This window comes from Haliotis cracherodii, unplaced genomic scaffold (genome assembly GCF_022045235.1).
Source record: "Haliotis cracherodii isolate W230 unplaced genomic scaffold, xgHalCrac1.p SCAF_5, whole genome shotgun sequence".
In the NCBI taxonomy this organism is placed as follows: domain Eukaryota; kingdom Metazoa; phylum Mollusca; class Gastropoda; order Lepetellida; family Haliotidae; genus Haliotis; species Haliotis cracherodii.
The window spans coordinates 62,542,727-62,562,002 of record NW_027266308.1 but is presented as its reverse complement, the minus strand read 5'-3'; the positions used below and the strand labels follow the sequence as shown (position 1 = coordinate 62,562,002).

Here is a 19,276-nt window from a genome sequence, read left to right as displayed (position 1 = left end):
CTTGGCTTCGTTGCTTCCAACAAAGTTTTTGTCGTGCCTGAGAAACGTGTATAAATACATTAAAAGCAATGACACATTGATTTTCAATTAATATCGGTTTATCTCGAATATCAAAACTGCAGCTTCCTCTTGCACCTAATTAACCCAAAGAAACTGAACCCAAATTAACCTCGTGAAAACGGCACCAAATAAACCCAGCAAAAATGGCATGAAATCAAAATAGCAGAAACTGTACCTTATAAAACCACTACAGATAACTCCTTTACACCCGGGTATACAATTACCATATTAGACGTAATAAGCGCCCCACTCTAATAAGCGCACACAGCGATATTTGCTAATATATTGGCTAGTGAACAATCTCAATTAGCACCCCTTCCGATTGATCAATGTACACAAGACTTATGTGTCGTGTATAATACGCACATACTTTTCAATTGTATCATTTCGGGCTGTCGGCGTAAACCACGAAATTTACGATCTTTCAATTCTGTTTTTTTCTCACTAAAATTTAACAAATAAGAGCCCCCTTTTTCTAATTTTGAGAGCGCTCATATACGGTATACATCAATGGCCATACGAAAAGGATCTAATGTATATCTTACCATTCATCATATTTTCAGGAACCAGTATGCTTTGTCCAGACTGATTATTTTCAAACCTGGAACATTTCTGAGTGCTCGAATAATGCTGACTGCCGCTTTTAACAACATTCACTCACAAATAAGAAATAGCATCTGATTGAATAAATTCATTTATTCAGAAAGAAACTAAACAAGCAATCGCATAGACATCACGACTGTCTGGCTCAACAGTCAATAAAGCACAACATATCCTTCACTATACATCTCTACACCCAGGGAGATGGTGCTACCTAAATCCCATGATGTAAGCCATCAAGACCCAATGCTAGTATCTCACAATATATTATTGTGAGATCTTACACATACACACAAATTTCAAGTATTCCTATTGTCAAATTATAATGTATAATAAATATAATTTATTAATAAATTACTTTCTAAAATCAACAAAATTAGTGATTTGTTTATTTGGAATGGCAATATGATATCTCATGATTGTATAATTACCTATACTCTATACTAATGTTTTTCAGACTGATGTTCAGATCTTCAACTTGAAAACAATTGAGTTTCATCAATGAAACAACAAAACACAACAGACTTAATGACATACATTTCACTTGATAATGATAATATCAATAATAATGATGAATTATTTAAGTTGCATAATATCAAAGAAATGATCAATCTCATTAAAATCAGATCTTAGTTCTTTGTTTAGCAGTAACAAGAACTAAGGTCTGGTTTTAATGAGATTGAGAAATGATTTAATTAAAGTAAAACAATCCCAATGGAGAGAAACAGCACCATAACACATGTTACACTACAGATAAGGATAGTGAACATATATCGCATGTAGAGATAATGTCATAAGAGATAAGAGTTCATAAGCAAATCAGAAATGACAAAAACAACACAAACACGACAAGCCTTCCAAACATCTTGTATTGAGGCCAAATTAGGGTGAGGGCAAGGGCAAGAAGAGGTCAATACCAAAGAGTAGGGGGAAGAGAAGAAAGAAAACAAGAGTGTCATGACACTGTAGCTCACCTGGATATGCAGTCAACAGCCACATAATAAAGGTTGCTGTCAGCGTTGCTAATCAAACATTTTCTGCATAAATATTGAGGACCAGAGTATTGTCAAATAAAACAGCAGTAACTAAATTTTGCCAATGTTACTAAATTTGCAAGAATGAACAAAATATTGATAAACATTTTTGCAATACACAACAGTTAATGTACTTTACACAACATAGCAACTCTAAGACCTAACTTCAGTGGAGAATCATGTTTCTAATGCAATGCAATTTTGCTTATCTAATTGTTGCACAAAATACAGTGTTTGTATGTTGAGCCCCACTACCGACTAGTTACATACCAAATTTCATTACATTTGGACCACAAATGACTGAGTAATGGCCATAAATGGCTGACATGGCGACCATATTGGAAATCAGATTTACACATACTACAATAATGACAATAATGCCACAAGACAGTTTTGGACTTATAGACTCGGACGTTATGTAGCACAGGCTGAATTCATCTGGGCTAACATGGAAGCATTATGTTAAAGGAATAAATAATAAATTGAATTTAATCACAGACCTTTTTTTGCATATTACAGTTCTTCTGATAAAACATAAGCTAATGACAAAAGACATTCTAAGCATTGTAACTAATCTGACAGAAGCTCTATCATACTGCTTGTGACTGACGAATAAACATCTTGTTTCAAGGTAATGCAATATTTGTGAATTACCAAACACTTTTGTAATAAAACAACAATTTTACAAAGACAATATTGAATGAGACAGTACTTCCATGCAGTGAAAACACCCCTTGGAATGCCAATATGTGTCATAAAACAGTGCAATAGTGCGTAAGAAGTAGACATAAAACAACAATAAAACAAGGAAATAGTTCACAAAAGTGCGGTCAACAAATAAAACAATCAAGTCTGCACTGACACATCTTCCTGAGGCAAGTGTTTTAACTGACTGTAAAAGTCCAGTTTCCACCCTTGCTGAACTAGGCTGGTATTTCTGGGCTCGATCGTAGTGCCACCAGTGGCTATTACGAGTTAAGTACCTTCTATGTTCTTCATACTGACCAATCAGATTCCATCTCTCATATCGCTTGCATTTGCTTAAAAAAAATGGCGGCACCCAGTCAAGACAATCTGTTGATAATCAAGGTCTAAATTGTAATAAAACGGGTCTAACCCCGCGAAGTGCATCAAATCACGTAAGCACCTAGATTAAAAGAATAAAAGAATATCTGTTGACACCCAGTTGGCGGTACTAAAGCTTTGCAAATCCTGCAGTCGACCTAAATCTGCACGTTGAAATCCATTTTCATTACGAACCAGACGTCTAGTTTTGTTATGCGATTTTTATTGGACTATCCATAGATTCGTTCGTCCAGCCAAAATGTAACTCCATAATTGCAGCCTAGTTCGGCAAGGGTGGAAACTGGACTTTTATAGCCAGTTAACTCCCTTGCCTCAGGAAGTTGTCACTGACATAATACACCTGTGGTTTTATCAACATCCAATGATTCAGTGAATAAAACTGGGCATTTGAGACTCTGGAACATCACAATCTCTATACACAAAGATCTAAAGACATCCAATTACAGGTCACGTCAGAACAGCCTTTTGCAAACTTGACCAATGAAATGACTAACAGGAAGTCAACATTAGCCAATCAGAAATCAGTTTTCTCTAACTTTACGCACTAGTTTCAAACTGGAGACTTCTATTTATGATTACACTTTGAAAAATATTGATTCCAAATTTGAAAACTGTACAAAAGAAAATTATGAAAGTCTAATAGATGGTGGAGATTGTATGGCAGGCTATGGAAAGTCTCTTCCATTTTGAATGTTTATCCCATTGAAGCGAGAGATAGATGATGATTTTTCTGGTACCTGTCGTTCACAATGCCTCTTGTCAACCTTTGGAGGTTGCATGATCAGAAAGCAGCTTCAGACTTTCACTATTGTGATCTCTTAAGCGATGCTCCGATTAGTCAACTGAAAGGTCGTTCTAACACGACCCGTAATGGGATGCTCTCAGGTCATTGTGTAGGGGTAGCAAGCTCAAAGAAAAATATTTTAATGAAATTGCGTAGATCTGATTCTAAATTATTAAACACTCCAATCATACATGTCATAAAAACAGATATGTTTGATATAGGAATAAATGCTGATTGGTTGGTCAAAATTACATTTTTAAAATCATATCAAAGTTACAGGTAATTATAGATGATACTATTATATGCCGGAAGGTAGTAAGATCAATAGATAACAATAAATAACCAAATTTACTGCATATCTCAAATATGGTTGTTGTTTCGACTGGATATATGAGAGCAAATTATAAAGACTACCGTTGAAACCAAAATAGTCCAATGTGAGATTAACAAACCCATAGAAGTCATTGCTTCATAGAAAAGGAATAAACATGTATACAATCAATACAACATAAGTTATGTTATTGTGCACATCAAACAGTCACATGTCGTGCACATCAAATAGTGCATGTCAATTGTGCAGTGATACATGCAGAAGACAAACCATGTTGGAAATTGTATCAGAATTCTGTAAGACACCATGGCCTGATAGTTTCAGATGTTGGAAAAGTGACGAAGACACCAGGCTGCAAGGATGGATGGGGAACAAGATGCACACCATCACATTAGCTCACATTAATACAGTGAATATTTCAAATGTTTCAATCTTCAAAATCAGCAATTGTCTTCAAGCAACTAGTACAATTTTGGCCTCAGTACCACTGTCAGAATAACAATCAGAGAACATTCATCTTTGTTTCAAAAGGAAGAGTTCAGAGTCAACCTCACTATTTATAATATCAGCTACAATAATAAATCAGATCTGTTGTCATGTCTGTTTCTTCCTCACAAAGAAAACATATACGTATATAAAAAAACAGGCATAAAAATACCACAGCAGTGATAAACATGGAGCCGCTATAGAATACATTTGGCACTATTTCATTCAAGGATCCAGGGGCTAAGGACAAAGCGAGGGTAACTTTCCCTAATTCAAATTCTAAGGATCAAAGAGGAAATCGTAAATATGTATTCCTATACTACCTTGAGATCTAGTTTTTATAATATGTGGTGAACAGTCTCTATAATCGCACCAGAAAGTCAATACTATATGCTCAACAACTAATTAACTACATACACTGAGTACTTATTTCATTCATTTTCTTCTAACTTGCTGGGATAATGATTCAAGATCTGGGAAGATGACTTTACACATTAAAACGATAAAATAATCATTTGTTTACGGCATACTGATTTCACACATTTCCTAAAATTAGTAAGAAATACAGTTTTTTCCTTATTATCCACACTCAAGTTTGTCTTATACACTGCGAACTGAGAAAGAAACTTAGCTATGGCAAATGTACATCAACAATGACAGACTGTGAAGTGAGTATTACTGTCACATTACAATAGTGTCAAGTACCGTATTAGACGTAATATGCGCCCCGCTTTAATAAGCGCCCATGGCGATATTTGCTAATATAATGGCACAATGAACAATCCCAATTAGCACCCCTTGCGATTGATCAATGTACAAAAGACTTATTTATTCGTGTATAATATGCACTCATGTGTTATATGCACCCTTAATTATGGGCAATTAAAATCTTGAAAAATATATCTGTCTTACATAAACATTTCAGGCTGTCAGCATGAACCACAAAATTTATGACCTTTCAACTCTGTTTTTTTTCACCAAAATAATATTCTAATAAGAGTCCCCTATTTCTAATTTTGAGAGCGCCTGGGCACTTATTATGTCGAATATGGTATGTCAACAATCATAACTGGAAAAGTAAATATATGTGAGCTGTGATATGTATAGGGCACAAACACTAACACTACATATGTAGATCACTTTTGGCAGGACCCAAAGTCGGAAGCAAAACAAATGAATACTTTTTTGGGGTAAAGCAGAAATATATATTTGTCATGATTTGGCAAGGGCAAATAAATGAAAACTTTATATATATGTAGATCTCTTTTGGCAAGACCAGTGGGAAGCAAAATAACTTGGGGTAAAACATATATTACAAGTCAGTATCAAATGCTCGTATGGTAAAATATTCCACATATCATTGTGTAACTCTGGTTTGTTACGGAGGTGAGCGTTAGAATGAGTATTTGGGTGTGTGAGTGAGTTTTAGAATGAGTGTTTGTGTGAGTGAGTGAGTTAAAATGAGTATTTGGGTGAGTGAGTGTTAGAATGAGTATTTGGGTGAGTGAGTGAGTGTTAGAATGAGTGTTTGGATGAGTGAGTGAGTGAGTGAGTGAGTGTTTCGGTAAGTGAGTGTTTCGGTGAGTGAGTGTTAGAATGAGTATTTGGGTGAGTGAGTGTTAGAATGAGTGTTTTGGTGAGTGAGTGAGTGAGTGTTTCGGTAAGTGAGTGTTTCGGGGAATGAGTGTTAGAATGAGTATTTGGGTGAGTGAGTGGGTGTTAGAATGTGTATTTGGGTGAGTGATAGAATGAGTTTTAGAATGAGTGTTTGGGTGAGTGAGTGAGTGAGTGATAGAATGAGTGTTTGGATGAGTGAGTGAGTGTTAGAATGATCATTTGGGTGAGTGAGTGAGTGTTAAAATGAGTGTTTGGGTGAGTGTGTGAGTGAGTGTTAGAATGAGTATTTGAGTGAGTGAGTGAGTGATAGAATGAGTTTTAGAATGAGTGTTTGGATGAGGGAGGGAGTGTTAGAATGAGTGTTTGGATGAATGATTGAGTGTCAGAATGAGTGTTTGGATGAATGAGTGTTAGAATGAGTGTTGGAGAGAGTATTTGAGTGAGTGAGTAAGTAAGTAAATAATCAAATCTACACCAGAAAATCCAGGGATTGACATGAGCATCGATCCACACAATTAGGATACAATGACATGTAATCAGACAAGTCCAACAAGCACAGGATGCTTGTCCCATGATAGAATTGAAATACAGCGAGTAACAGCTGGACTGCTTCCAGCTTTATAACCCCATTCACAGCTTAATCCTGTACAATGAAACTAAAGCTGTTCCAGGATAGGCAAGTCTCGTATATCAACAAACAAATGCAATCATTATATACATATTTCTAAGTCCAAGTTGTGTGAATACACTATGAGAATATATTACTGGTATATCTGCCCCTCATATTTTGTTTGTTGTTTAACGTCTAATGTAATAATTCTAAAAATCAAATAATTTGGTGTACAAGTTGATGTGGCGTCCCTGTATATATATATATACTACTCAAAAGAAGTTAAGGACTACCTGATTCCTTCCTATTACTATACTTAATCTGGCATGGCATGAGAGAGCAGTACATGTACCGCTACATAACCCTCAGATCATGCTTGGAGAACAACGTTGGCAAGAAATCAGGTCATAATGCTGTTGGCATAAATATTTTGATTGCATAATATACCCTTCAAAATAAAGTTTTGGCAAAAAAATTGACACACAGTACACAAAGACAGCTATGTCCTCATAATGGCAGCAGAAACAATGTCAAATATGACAACAATGGATGCCGTAAAAGAACGACAATATAGGAGGGTTTCACTGATCCGGGTGAAACCAGTGATGGAGCGAGAGTGAGTTTGATTTAATGCCGCTTTTGACAGTATTCCAGTTATATCGGGGCCTGTCAGATTACTGTGAGAGGAAAGTGATGCAGGTCTCGGATACTTACCACTTTGGTGAAACCCACAAGCACAGGAATTAATGAGACTGTGTTTCCTTGCATTAATTCACGATGTATTGTAGGCTAGGTTTTGGCACTTGTATTAATTTGGTAACAGTCATTATTGTCATGACTTGCAGCATACATAGTGTTGTTAATTACAAACTACTGTACAGAGTCTGTGGAGGATATCAGCCTAGAATGTGTTCTTGGATGTCCAGTCATCCAGCCACTAGCCCTTTAAAACATTATTTAGTCAAGGGATCCCGCACTGGTGGTAATTTTAGCTCTGTAGCAACAATAGGAACTTCAAAGACTCAACATTTTGTAACATGGTGAAACACTTAATCATGCTGTCACGGTTCAACTAGAAACTCGAGAACCATGATGCTGTTCTGTGGTTTAGATGCGGATCCAGAATCTTGTTACAGGGAGAGTGCACGTAAGTGACAAAGTCACAGTGTGACTTGACCAAGGGTGCAGTCAACATGCACCCTGCTCCACCCCCCCCGGCCCACCCCACCCCGGGATCCACTACTGTGGATGGTCAGGAAATGGTTTAATGTTGCATATCTCATAAAGCTCAGTAAGGCCTCAAAGTTAAGCTATTCACTGAGAAGCACCTCTCAATAAATACTACAATTCAACAGCATTCTGGAGATGGGTTTTTCTTCCATTCATTAGTTGCTGTCATTTTCTTAATCAAAGCATCTTCCCCACTCCCCAAGTCCCCTTTCTCCCTGCATAAGCCTACATTATGTTCCTGTCCTTTTCTCTCCTCCCAGCGTGTCTGCGGTCCGCATCTGGCTTTTGGCGCTGGCAGACTCATGAGGTGTGCTGCTTGGCCTTGAGTGCGTCCCATCTCTCTATCTCCATGGCGTTCTGGATGTTCACATAGATCACCCCGTACATAATCAGCCGCGTCTCCATGGAGGCTGCAGATGGAGAACCGGTTATCATATGTACAGTGAGACAGGTTTTACAGCATTACCATGAGGTAATATTGTATGTATTGCCTGCTTTAATCTACTCACCATGAGGTAATATTGTACATACTGCCTTCTTTAATCTACTCACCATGTGGTAATATTGTATGTATTGCCTGCTTTAATCTACTCACCATGAGGTAATATTGTTTGTATTGCCTGCTTTAATCTACTCAACATGAGGTAATATTGTACATACTGCCTTCTTTAATCTACTCACCATGAGGTAATATTGTACATACTGCCTTCTTTAATCTACTCACCATGTGGTAATATTGTACATACTGCCTTCTTTAATCTACTCACCATGTGGTAATATTGTACATACTGCCTTCTTTAATCTACTCACCATGTGGTAATATTGTACATACTGCCTTCTTTAATCTACTCACCATGTGGTAATATTGTACATACTGCCTGCTTTAATCTGCTCACCATGTGGTAATATTGTACATACTGCCTGCTTTAATCTGCTCACCATGTGGTACTATTGTACATATTGCCTGCTTTAATCTAGTCACCATGTGGTAATATTGTACATACTGCTTTAATCTAGTCACCATGTGGTAATATTGTACATACTGCTTTAATCTACTCACCATGTGGTACTATTGTATATACTGCCTGCTTTAATCTACTCACTATGTGGTAATATCATACATACTGCCTGCTTTAATCTAGTCACCATGTGGTACTATTGTACATACTGCCTGCTTTAATCTACTCACTATGTGGTAATATCATACATACTGCCTGCTTTAATCTACTCACCATGTGGTAATATTGTATATACTGCCTGCTTTAATCTACTCACCATGTGGTAATATTGTACATACTGCCTGCTTTAATCTACTCACTATGTGGTAATATCATACATACTGCCTGCTTTAATCTACTCACCATGTGGTAATATTGTATATACTGCCCGGTTTATTCTACTCACCATGTAATAATGTTGTATGTATTGCATGCTTTAATTAACTCACCATGTTGAAATATTGCATGTATTGCCAGTTTTAATCCTATCACCATGGGGTAATATTGTACATACTGCTTTAATCTACTCACCATGTGGTAATATTGTACATACTGCCTGCTTTGATCTACTCACCATGTGGTAATATTGTACATACTGCCTGCTTTAATCTATTCACCATGTGGTAATATTGTACGTATTGCCCGATTTAATCTACTCACCATCGGGTAATATTGCACGAATTGCCAGGTTTAATCTACTCACCATGTGGTAATATTGTAAGTATTGCCCAGTTTAATCTACTCACCGTGTCTTGATATTGCACGTATTGCCAGGTTTAATCTACTCACCATGGAGTAATATTGTACGTTTTGCCTGCTTTAATCTACTCACCATGTGGTAATATTGTAATACTGCTTTAATCTACTCACCATGTGGTATTTTGTACATACTCCCTCCTTTAATCTACTCACCATGTGGTAATATTGTACATACTGCCTGCTTTAATCTATTCACCATGTGGTAATAATGTACTTATTACCTAGTTTAATCTACTCACCATCTGGTAATATTGTACGCATTGCCTGCTTTAATCTACTCACCATGTGGTAATATTGTACATACTGCCTGCTTTGATCTATTCACCATGTGGTAATAATGTACTTATTACCTAGTTTAATCTACTCACCATCGGGTAATATTGTACGCATTGCCTGCTTTAATCTACTCACCATGTGGTAATATTGCACATATTGCCAGGTTTAATCTACTCAGCATGTGGTATTTTGTACATACTCCCTCCTTTAATCTACTCACCATGTGGTAATATTGTACGTATTGCCCAGTTCTAATCTACTCACCATGGGGTAATATTGTACATACATCTTGCTTTATTCTACTCATCATGTGGTAATATAGCAAGTATTACCAGGTTTAATCTACTCACCATTGGGTAATATTGTATATACTGCCTGCTTTAATCTACTCACCATGTGGTAATATTGTACATATTGCCCGGTTTAATCTACTCACCATGGGGTAATATTGTACATACATCTTGCTTTAATCTACTCACCATGTGATAATATAGCAAGTATTACCAGGTTTAATCTACTCACCATGGGGTAATATTGTACATACTGCCTGCTTTGATCTACTCACCATGTGGTAATATTGTATGTACTGCCCGGTTTAATCCATTCACCATAGGGTAATATTGTACATACATCCTGCTTTAATCTACTCACCATGTGGTAATTTTGGAAGTATTACCAGGTTTAATCTACCGGTACTCACCATGTGGTAATATTGTACATACTGCCTAGTTTAATCTACTCACCATGTGGTAAAATTGTACGTATTGCCCGGTTTAATCCATTCACCATGGGGTAATATTGTACATACTGCCTGCTTTAATCTACTCACCATGTGTCACAAGTCTCTTGACAAAGATGTCCCCCACTGCTAGGCCGCTGAAGAAGTAAAAGACGGCAAACACCGACATGAGGAAGAGGGGCGTGTAGAGGGCGCAGTGGATCCTCCTCACCATTGCCGGGGACAGGTAGGCATCCTGGGGGTAGGAGGGATCGTCAACATGACACAGGGTGAAGGTACACAGTTCTGCTCCCTACAAACATCCTTCAGTATTTCAATAGACTTCTATTAATTTGGCACCTTTGAATTGAAAGACACAATGATCTGGCTTTCAATCAGAACATGAGAATCAGAATATTACCTCTTGGACAAGTGCGGGCGCCATTGTTGATGGAAACAAGCATCTGAAGCTTTTCACTATGTCTTACTATGTCTCACTATCTCACTATGTCTTACTGCATCTTCCAGAGGCAAGAGAGTTAACTGACTATAAAAGTCCAGTTTCCACCCTTGCCAAACTAGGCTGGTATTATAGAGTTACATTTTGGCTGGACTAACGAGTCTATGCATAGTCCAATCAAAATTGTGCAATGAAATCGAAATCCCGTTCGGAAACTGTAATGCAGATTTTGGTCGATTGCAGGATTTGCAAAGCATGTGCATCGCCAGCTTGTTGTCAACAGATATTTTCCGAATCTTTTCATGTTTTTAATCAAGGTGCTCATGTGATTTGATGCACTTCGTGATGTAAGCCCGTTTTTTCACAATATAGATCTTGATTATCGATCAGATCGTCTTGACTGTGCGCCGCCATTTTGTTTTAAGCAAATGCAAGTGATACGAGAGGTGGACTCTGATTGGTCAAAAGGAGAGGCATAGAAGGGACATAACACGTAATAGTCATTGGTGGCTCTACGATCAAGCTCAGGAATTCCAGCCTAGTTTCGGCAAGGGTGGAAACTGGACTTTAAAAGTCAGTTAACTCTCTTGCCTCAGGAAGATGGTCTTACAGTGTCTTACTATGCAAAATCCCAGTTCGCCCCAATTATGTTTCTAGGTTTGTCAGCACCATACCCGTGCTCGTGGGTTTCACCGAAGTGGTAAATGTCTGAGACATGCAGCACTTCGGGCTTTCCTCCCACATCAAGCTGACACGCCACGATATTACTGGAATACTGTTAATAGCGGCGTTAAACCCAACTCATTTACTATGTCATAAGAGCTCTGAACACAAAAACATACCAGCAGAATCACAGAAACAAGAAGAACTGTTTCCAAAAGACATACGGCAGAGGTTTTTGATGCAACTATGTACTTAAATCATGACCCTCCCCTAATGCTTGTCATATTTTTGGAGGACCCTCCCCATATCCTTGCACATTTTTTTCATGACCTTCCCCGAAAATACAAAATGCAAAAGCACTCTATATCATATTATAAAATGACCATTTTTCATGACCCTACCAAATATGTGTATAATATTTTATGACCCTCCCCTTGAGACTGTCATATTGTTTGGTGACCCTCCATATTCCCTCCGACACCCTACCCCCTATAAGAAATGACCGGTCCCTAATCTAGCACATTTTTTTCGCTTGATTCCATTAACCGAAAAAACATTAGGCCATGCTCACTAAGGGACAACTGTTTCTTGATTTCTTAATTATAGAATGGGCGGGGGTTGTGTTGCATAACTACGCTGAATGTTGTCACTGATTTTGTATTGTTGTCAACCTTTTTTTTGTTAATTTCTACAAAAGCAGTTTGTGCAGATGTTATGGGTCACATTCATTCATAAGATTTGACTTCAAAATTCTTTTGAATTAATGGAGTTTTAAACATAAAAAAAGGTGTGCACACTTTGTATACAGTATGCACATTGGTTTTTGCATTTATACTTCCATAAACACAAAAAATATTGTAGTCAGTTCTTGTCATGATAAGATATGATACCTTTATGCGGGTGTACATGGCAGTTTTCTCGATGTGTCCGCAGATGAGCTCCAGGGAGCAGCCACAGAAGTTGCTCATTGTCCACAGAAGGAGGTACTTCTCCTGGCCGTGCCACACGTAGATGTAGAGGAAGCACATCATGGACGCCAGCAGCCGCATCAGCATCCCGGCTTGGGACCCACCCAGGGGGATGTAGATGTAGCTGCAGATATCAGTTACAGGTTACACTTCCCGAACTTCAAAACTCGGACTTTCAATTCATATGTATGTGGAAGAATTATTCCTTGAGAAAATGCAGAAGGAAATCTGAGTGAACACGATATCACATCACAGCAGTGAGTTGTGATGACATTCAGTCGACCAGGTCAGACATTGTAAACATCCAATCCTCATTTTAGGCAACTCTGATGACAAACATTTGCACTGGGGGGGGGGGGGGGGGGGGGGAACCACAATAACTGTTAAAAAATACAACCTCATTAAAATCAGATCTTAGTTACCAGTAAAGATTAAAGGACATTCCATTATGGGTCACATCAGAACGACCTTTCATCCAAGTTGCTGATTGGCTGATGTCAACTTCTTGTTAATCATTTCATTGGTCGGTCAAAGTTCACAAAAGGTTGTTCTGACATGACCTGTAATGAACTGTCCTTTGTGTAGCGGTTGCAAGCACTAAGATCTCATTCTAATGAGACTGAAAAATATTCATGATGCAATTAAATGACAGGAAAACATATTCTTTGGATATGATATAATTCGTAGCTTCTATAGAGTAATGGTGAAATACTTACTTTCTTAGGAATGTGTATAAACCTCTGTCAAAGTACCTGGAATGAAAGATAGTTCACTGAAGAAAATGTATGAAGAAAATGGTCCGACATAAACCTGAACAGCAGTGATACACAAACCTTTCTCAAATTTTGGGTTGTCAATTGGAGGATGTGCATGAGTGAGTGAATTGGATTTATAGCTGCTTTGGACATTATTTCAGTAATATCGGCATGTCAGCTTAATGTGAGAACAAGGTCACAACTGTCACAGGTTCAAATCCACAAAGACGAGGCCGACAGATCAGCAGATCCTGGCACCCCTAAGGTAAGTAACTCTCCATAATGAATTTCAGTCCCTTAAATCACTGGGCCACCAGTACCAGTAGGAGAAAAATATTATACGACTCCACTTTTGATAGGGATATCTTTATCTTTCCATAAAACAAAAATGATCCTCAAAATATGTCACATGTATGTTTAAATGGAATGACATATCTGATTATCTCTATCAAAAGTTGAGTAGTATATCTATAAAAAAAAATGCGAATCCAATCTAGCACCTATGAGGACATATGTTTTCTGAGTTTGGAATGAGATACTTACTTCCACATGTCGGAGTAGTGGTATATGTGTGATATACACTTCGGCTCCTTGGGTGCATCGATGTCGTCAAGTTTAGCAACTTGTGCTGGCAGGCCGTACAGAACGAGGTAGTTAACCATGAACAGCTGCCCTTCAATGTAGCCAACGCCGAGCAGACACCACAACGACACCTGCTCCATCACCGCCGGCGACCGCAGCAAGGCATCATGGTACAGGAAGTGGTGAGACAGGTCAATGAATGCTGCCCAGAAGAAAACCCGTAGGAAGCTACCCAAGGTCTGGAGTACCCTGTCTGTGTTCCAGCTCGAGGTGGGAGAGGAGATCTGAAAGGGAGGAGTTTTCACTATTTATTCTAAATATGAGCCTACCCCAAATTTTCAATAAAATAACAAGGAACAAAACTGTTCAGATTGAAAGAAATATGGTAGTAATCACATTTGACATTTATTTTGAGGTCTTTTCTGAACAAGAACCAACAATCAGGAGTCTTTATCCTGAACTCTACCAAAATATTTTAGAATCTTGCATTCTGATGTGTCTGCCACAGGTATCAAATATATATCAGACAATGTTCTTGCTGATGGCCGCATTACCACGAAAGGAAATATTTATTCATTGATCAGGTTGGTTTCGAATTAAACTCATAGGTATTGAATCAATCGTGAAAACTGAAAACACACAAAGTTTACCTTCAAAATCAAAGCGTAAATATTTGAGATGCACTGACTGTTTTCAATGCCCAAAGGAATGTTTGCATATTTTCATATAGGAATATTCTATCCACACATGAAATGTTTTTTACTAACGTTTTTTAATTTGTCATCATGACTCTTACTTAGGTTAAATTGACCCTCATCCTTCCATGAATGAGCGATGAAATTGTTTAGGTGTACTAGCAACTTCCGAAGCATGTAACGGATCATTGCAGGTATCATATTGAGAAGGATATGATATGATATTAAAACAGGCTGGTTCTCCTTGCTCTGAGACATCTTTAGATATTCCAAGATAGGATCTTAGATTAATCGTATGGATCCATTTTAAACAGATACCTGTGCTGTATGAAACAAAGACCGGCATATTTTGGGTACTTTTATAGATACATATCTTAAAATTAGCATGCTGACTTTACACTTTAATCAATGATTTGTCTTGTTATCTGACCTCCAAATCCTCTCTCTCTCCCAGCGCATGGGTGGCCCAGTGGTTGCTGTGCAGAGTTACATCCCTTGGGCACGCCAGAAACCTATGATTGTGGGTTCGAATCCTGGTTCGCCCCGGTTATGTTTCTAGGTTTGTCAGCACCATACCCGTGCTCATGGGTTTCACCGAAGTGGTAAACGTCTGAGACCTGCATCATTTCGGGCTTTCCTCCGACACTAAGCTGACACACCGTGAAATAACTGCAATACTGTTAAAAGCAGCGTTAAACTAAACTCACTCACCCACTCCAAATCCTCTTCTCTTACCTGTAGTTTGAATTGGTCGTACGTGAGAAGCGGTCCTGTGAAGAAGATTGGCAGATAGAAAATGTAGAGTAGCAGATCAAGAATAGAGAAGCAGCTATCTTCCTTTGGATTCTGTCGATGAGAGTTACTTGCCCTTGCTTGCACAAATTTGCTGCGTTCCAGACAAAAGCTTGTGTATCGCAGAATGACGAGGGCCAAAACAAAGATGAAGAAGTAGTACCCACTGTCGGTCGGATCCGTTGGAATCGCACATAAACTTTTCTGAAATGTATGAGCAGAGAAAATTCTTATTTTGTGAGAGTGAGTTTAAACCACTAGTAGGGGTATTGTGCTGACAAACCTAAAACTTCATTAGGGTTTATTTGTACCCATGATCATAAGTTGCTGGCATGCCCAAGGGACGCAACTCTGCACAGCAAATTATGGCGCCTTAGACAACTGAATCACCCCTGCAACATCAAAATGATAATTAAATATAGGATTGTGCAAAATAACAATTTCAATATGGCATGACAGCCATGTTAAGCATCACAGGTCCTTTGTTAAAATAGATGTCAAAAATGAAATTCACAAGAAGCACAGAAAGATGGACAGATGGTATGGGCATCACGCCACTAAAAATCCAACTAGTACAAAATCAGTTCAAAATTTAGTATAAAGCTAAACAAATTCCAAGTTGAATGAAACAGCTCAGGACGATACTGACCATCCACGGGGTGAAGCTGCTATAGTTGAGAGTGGACAGCAGCAGGAGACTGACGACCCACACCAGGGGGAAGCTGCCCACCGAGGAGGCCAGGTAGCAGATACAGCCATGTGAGATGAAGAACAGCACCGTCCGGTATCCCAGGAGATACGACACACTCACGAGGGAGTACGTCAGAAACACTGGTTTACGAAGCTGGAAATATACAACAAAGTAACAATGTCATGTAGACTGGGAGATACGACACGCTCACGAGGGAGTACTTCAGAAACACTGGCTTACGAAGCTGGAAATAAAAACAACGTAACAATGTCATGTAGACCAGGAGATACGACACTCTCACTAGGGAGTACGTCAGAAACACTGGCTTACGAAGCTGGAAATAAAAACAAATAACAGACAAGGACAAACAAACAGGACAGCTTGTAAAGCCTCACTTTGGATTTCGGATTCATGAATATGCATATATATCATGTTTCAGCTTTTGATCCCGGCCGGGGATCTTCTTCATGAACACATTCCAGGAATGTAATATATTGGTAAAAAGTAAATATATGTAAAAAGTTAGTTTAACTAACTATTCTACATGAGTTACCTACGTTGCAGAAGTAGGTGTCCACTGTCCGAGCTATGACCACATGACCAATTCCCCACGGCAGAATCTCCCAGAAGTAGCTTGACCAAAAATTCCATTCAAAGTTTGAAATATCCTGTAACAAAACATATCAGTGACTATTTGTTAAATATTAGGAATTCATAAATAATTTGCTTGAACAAAGAATTACATTTATACCAGCGAATAATGATTAAGAAATTAACCTTCTTATAAGGAAGAAACTTCCATCCCTCCACAAAGTCCTCCTTGTTGAGATTAATGAAGAATTCTGAAACATATAGACAAACAGTAGAGATGATGGAGTCCCTTTGATTCGTTATTGAATATCTTGTTGTAAAATCCCATATATCTAAACGCATTGTGTGCACTTAATCCCCACTCTGAATACATTGTGTGCACTTAATCCCCGCTCCGAATACATTGTGTGCACTTAATCCCTGCTCCGAATACATTGTGTGCATTTAATCCCCGCTCCGAATACATTGTGTGCACTTAATCCCCGCTCCGAATACATTGTATGCACTTAATCTCCACTCCGAATACATTGTGTGCACTTAATCCCCGCTCCGAATACATTGTATGCACTTAATCCCCACTCTGAATACATTGTGTGCACTTAATTCCCGCCCCGAATACATTGTGTGCACTTAATCCCCGCTCCGAATACATTGTGTGCACTTAATCCCGCTCCGAATACATTGTGTGCACTTAATCCCCGCTCCGAATACATTGTGTGCATTTAATCCCCGCTCCGAATACATTGTGTGCACTTAATCCCTGCTCTGAATACATTGTGTGCATTTAATTCCCCCCTCTGAATACATTGTGTGCACTTAATCCCACATGCATGTTGTAATAGGTGACAAACGGGATTGGTTGGTCAGACTCACTGACTTGGTTGATGCATTTAATCGTATCCCAATAGCAGAGATTGATACTCACGACGTCAATCACTGGATTGTCTCGGCTTAACTCATTTATTTATTTTTATTGACTGACGTCACACAGCTGGAATACTGTAACCACATTGAATGAATATTGGACGAAGAAATTTGAATATGATACTGTACTATGATTGGTGTGTACTCACTCTGGGACTCCAGGTGCACGATGTAGAAGGTGTAGATGATGCTGCCTACACCGGCCACCCAGTAGAAGATGGACTCGGGGAGAGGTAGGCGGCCATGACACCTCTGATGACTGGGTGACGTTGGGACAGGTCGGAGACAGGAGGCAACAGGCTTCAACCCTTTCATTTCTATCTCCCAGCCTGCAAAACCATCAGTACACAAAGTATCAATAATTAAACCATCTCAAAACTAACACTCATGTGATACAAAAATACAATAAATTATCATCGTCTGGTTATCATAAGTATTCAAATTTTCCAGGTGTGCATTTATTTATTGTCACCAGTGAAAAGACACTGATACTCAGAAACCATTCAAATATTTGATATACCTCCAAATTTGCCAATAACTATGTATGCATAGTTGATAGCCACTGCATACTTAGTTGCGGTAACAGGATCTTAGTCCTGCACCATGACCGAGGAATATATTTATTTTATGGAAAAAAATAATCTAGAAATGCATACAAAAGCAAGTCTAGCCAGCTCAAGCTAGCTCTATAGGGAATTATTTTTTTTATTTTTAGAGTGAAGAAGGATATTGTGTAATATAAGATTTCAGAGACTAAATGTTAGTCTAACGGGATCTCTGTGGTGCTCCATATTAAACGATTTTGACACTGACTTGTCGCTACGCAAAGCTACGGGCCGTCCTATAGTGTTTTTTCTAATAGATGCAAATCTTCAATGCATTTCAAATGCGACAAGTCAGTTTTGAATAGGGAGCATCTCAAAGGTACGGTTAGGGCAGCTCGTGCATGCTGCACTAGAATTTGCTTTCAAATCGATTGGATAAACAATAATTCAAATGCAACCATTTTATCACCAGAGAGTATATTTATGGACCGATATTTGTAAAACAGCTTACATGTGTAACGTGTCCTCAGTCATTTGATATCAACTTCTGGGGTGACATTTCCAAGAACTGGTGGGCGTGGCACATCAGACAGCCGCCAAATATCGGTATGTAAGAATATTCCCGACCCGGAACAATTTGACGAGGTCACATGATACGCTGCTGTTGGGGTCGTGTCACATACACAATTTACTTCCTCAATGTCGCCGCCTGTCAGTGATAACGACCTCATCTCGCGACATCATGTTCACATTACCAAGACATGTGCATGAACGAAAACATAAACATTAAATAAAGGGAAGTAACTCGAACTGATATTGGTTTGATGACCACATTAAAAATTACACGAGTTCTTGACTTTGAGAAAATCAAATCATTGCTTCCCTTTTGGCGAAAAGGGGACCGCCTTCTCATTTTCATGAAAACAGTTTTTGTTTTCTTAATTTGTTAAATAAAGTGATTTCATATTGAGTGCATCCCCACTAGGGCTGGGACGATTCCACATTTACTACCCGGGTACCC

At 38.5% G+C, this 19,276-nt stretch overlaps 1 protein-coding gene across 1 annotated transcript; it reads right to left on the bottom strand.

Annotated features, from left to right (window-relative positions):
* Positions 1–7,867: 7,867 nt before the first annotated feature.
* LOC139443986 (protein-cysteine N-palmitoyltransferase HHAT-like) lies at positions 7,868–18,843 on the bottom strand. The gene is made up of 11 exons (XM_071224886.1): positions 18,767–18,843; positions 17,860–18,039; positions 16,973–17,037; positions 16,753–16,863; positions 16,154–16,348; positions 15,448–15,708; positions 13,979–14,301; positions 13,397–13,432; positions 12,603–12,804; positions 10,701–10,845; positions 7,868–8,248 (listed from the first exon to the last, which is right to left on the bottom strand). The coding sequence occupies exons 2-11, from the start codon at positions 18,023–18,025 to the stop codon at positions 8,139–8,141; spliced, it is 1,614 nt and encodes a 537-aa protein (XP_071080987.1). The 5' UTR covers positions 18,026–18,039; positions 18,767–18,843; the 3' UTR covers positions 7,868–8,138.
* Positions 18,844–19,276: the final 433 nt, after the last annotated feature.

Excerpts from the sequence above, each read along its gene's own strand:
- LOC139443986 (XM_071224886.1), bottom strand. The coding sequence starts at position 18,025 with ATGAAAGGGTTGAAGCCTGTTGCCTCCTGTCTCCGACCTGTCCCAACG. Across the intron at positions 16,864-16,972 it reads AGTTTCTTCCTTATAAGAAG|GATATTTCAAACTTTGAATG; the intron begins GTTAATTTCTTA and ends GTTTTGTTACAG. Across the intron at positions 16,349-16,752 it reads TGGACACCTACTTCTGCAAC|CTTCGTAAACCAGTGTTTCT; the intron begins GTAGGTAACTCA and ends GTATATTTCCAG.